The 2,227-nt window shown below is 46.7% G+C and overlaps 1 protein-coding gene across 8 annotated transcripts in view; it reads right to left on the reverse strand.

Moving 5' to 3' along the window:
- The window catches only part of syt14a (synaptotagmin XIVa), a 28,227-nt gene that overhangs the window by 16,222 nt on the left and 9,778 nt on the right, over positions 1 to 2,227 (reverse strand). For 5 of the 8 annotated variants that reach the window (XM_015025569.1, XM_015025572.1, XM_015025576.1 and 2 more), the window contains exons 3-4: positions 1,319 to 1,471; positions 107 to 325 (exon numbers count right to left, since the gene is read on the reverse strand). In XM_015025569.1, the coding sequence (XP_014881055.1) occupies positions 107 to 325; positions 1,319 to 1,471 (372 nt within the window). Of the gene's footprint in view, positions 1 to 106; positions 326 to 1,318; positions 1,472 to 1,566; positions 2,120 to 2,227 lie in introns of those variants that run through there. The other 3 variants (XM_015025570.1, XM_015025573.1, XM_015025574.1) reach the window with 2 other exon arrangements.

A 2,227-nucleotide genomic window follows, 5' to 3' on the forward strand; every position in this document is an offset into this window, starting at 1 on the left:
GCTACCACAACCGGAGGCTAGTTAAGTGTTAGCTTCTTTTTCTTTAACAGGTCATCCATCCATCCATCCATCTATCATTCATTGTGTTGCCATGGTTACATCGTACCATCGTCCGCCGAGGCCTCGCTGCTGTAGCCGTCTCCGGTCAGGGCTCTGTAGTTCTGCCGGCTCTCCCACCTGAAGCCCCCCCGGGGCCTGGCGCCGCCCGCGGTACCTGCTGCTCCTCTGAGGCCCTGGGAGCGGCCCACTGCCTCCTGGTACCGACCCAGCAGCTCGCAGTCGCTGTCTGAAGAGTCGCCGCCGCCGCTGCAGGACGCCGTGTCTGCTGGGGACAGACAGGAGGCTTAAGGACTGTCGTCCTCTGGGAACCGGAACCCAGAACCAGGACTGGACTGTTAAGACTGTTTAGCAGGATCTGGCAGTATCCCAGTAGCAGGACCTGCTATTTGTGAGGATCTGGGAGTTTTTCTGGGAATAACTGGGAATAAAGCCGTTGCCATGGCGATGGGCTCATAATCAGCGACATTATGCAATGGCATTACACAACAGAAGAATATTTATGGAGACGCAAACAATGGCTGGCTGTGAAGAGCAGCAGTCAGTAAAGCCTGACGCACGAAACAGAAGCATCCATCAAGTTGGACATGAAACATGAAGCTGTCGCCATGGTTACCAGCACGTCTGATTCATCCACATGCTGGTAGTCTCCCTGAGAAATGAAATAGATTCATTATTAGTTTAACATTTTCAGGAAGTGCTGCAGCTGCAGCTTCCGACCAGCAGGGGGTAGCAGAGCGCTGCCTCACCTCAGCGTCCTAGCCAAAGCTCTGCCAGGCTGAGATGATGAATATTCAGTAATATTCACCAAATATTAATGAATATTCATGAGCCGATCGGATTCCTTTTGCCACTAGCCTCTAGTGGCTTCACTGGTTCTCCAGAAGTTTCCAGTCCCTGGAGTCTCTGGTTCTGTTCCAACCAGTTAGTTCTGCTACCAGAACCTCCTGGCAGAACCCGGTCACCAGAACTAACCAGACAGACAAACTTCTGTAAGGACTCGGCTCACTGTATGTAAACATATGAGCCGACGTGGATCAGAAGAAATCAGAAGTTGAAAAATGATTCCAGAAATCCAACAGACCAGACAGCTAACCGATTCATCTGAACAACGAACTGGTTCAGTATGAACTGGTTTAGTAAAGAACTGGTTCACTAAAAATCTGTTTAATAAGAAATGGTTCAATAAGAACTGGTTCAGTATGAACTGGTTCAGTCAGGTGGAACACTGAGTGGAAGGAAGACCTGCATCAGGACTCACCCTGTGGTTCCGGATTCTTCTTGAAATCGTTGAGGCATTGCAGGCTGGCCGGGTTCTGCAGAACCAGCTTGTTGTTGAGGAACCAGAAGAGGAAGGTCATGAGGATAATGAAGAGCGCGATGGCCGTCAGGAAGCCCAGAACCTCCGGAGAAACTGGACCGGAACACAAACAGAACCTCAGGAACACACGGGCCACAGCTTTACATATGTCTGACCATCAACAGAGACGGACGCTACCTAATGGTTACCATGACAATGGGTTCAGCATCATTCTGGTTCAAGTAGGATCACAGCCAAAACGGGACCGTCCTTCACTAATTAATCTACTCATAAAATCAGATCAAATTATAATCACTGAGTCCAACAGAACCAGTCCGGCTCGGTCCCGATCAGTCCCGTCCAAACAAACATTCAGTTCAAACCAATCTGTGAATTTGCTGATTCGACTCTGAACTACAGCGGACCAGACCAGAATCAGACCGAAGTGGAGCAGACATTTAGGTTCCTGCTCAGCCCGGCGGACGCCTGCCGTGTTTTTGTATTAAAAAATGTTGACAGGAATCATTAAAATATTACTGGCTTATTATGTTATGGAAAACAAACTGGTTCAGTAAAAACCTGTTTAATAAACCGACAACTTAAAAACAAAAACAAATACAAAATGAACATCAATTATTTGCACTTCTGTTTAATCCAAACTAAGCCAGCGGCTCCATCGGGCCCTCAGGGCTTCAGGGGCCATAAATGCTGATAACTTAACACAGATACATAAATGTAACATTTATTTATTGAGATGATCGATGCTGCTGAATTTGATTTAATGCTTTCAGCATAAATTTAAATGTTTAAAAATGTTTAACATTTAAATGTAAGATTTGAAGGAGCTGGCAAGTTTACTTTATAAAAGTT

The sequence above is a fragment of the Poecilia latipinna genome, unplaced genomic scaffold, assembly GCF_001443285.1.
Source record: "Poecilia latipinna isolate Pla-1442-1.1 unplaced genomic scaffold, P_latipinna-1.0 Scaffold4189, whole genome shotgun sequence".
NCBI classification, from domain to species: domain Eukaryota; kingdom Metazoa; phylum Chordata; class Actinopteri; order Cyprinodontiformes; family Poeciliidae; genus Poecilia; species Poecilia latipinna.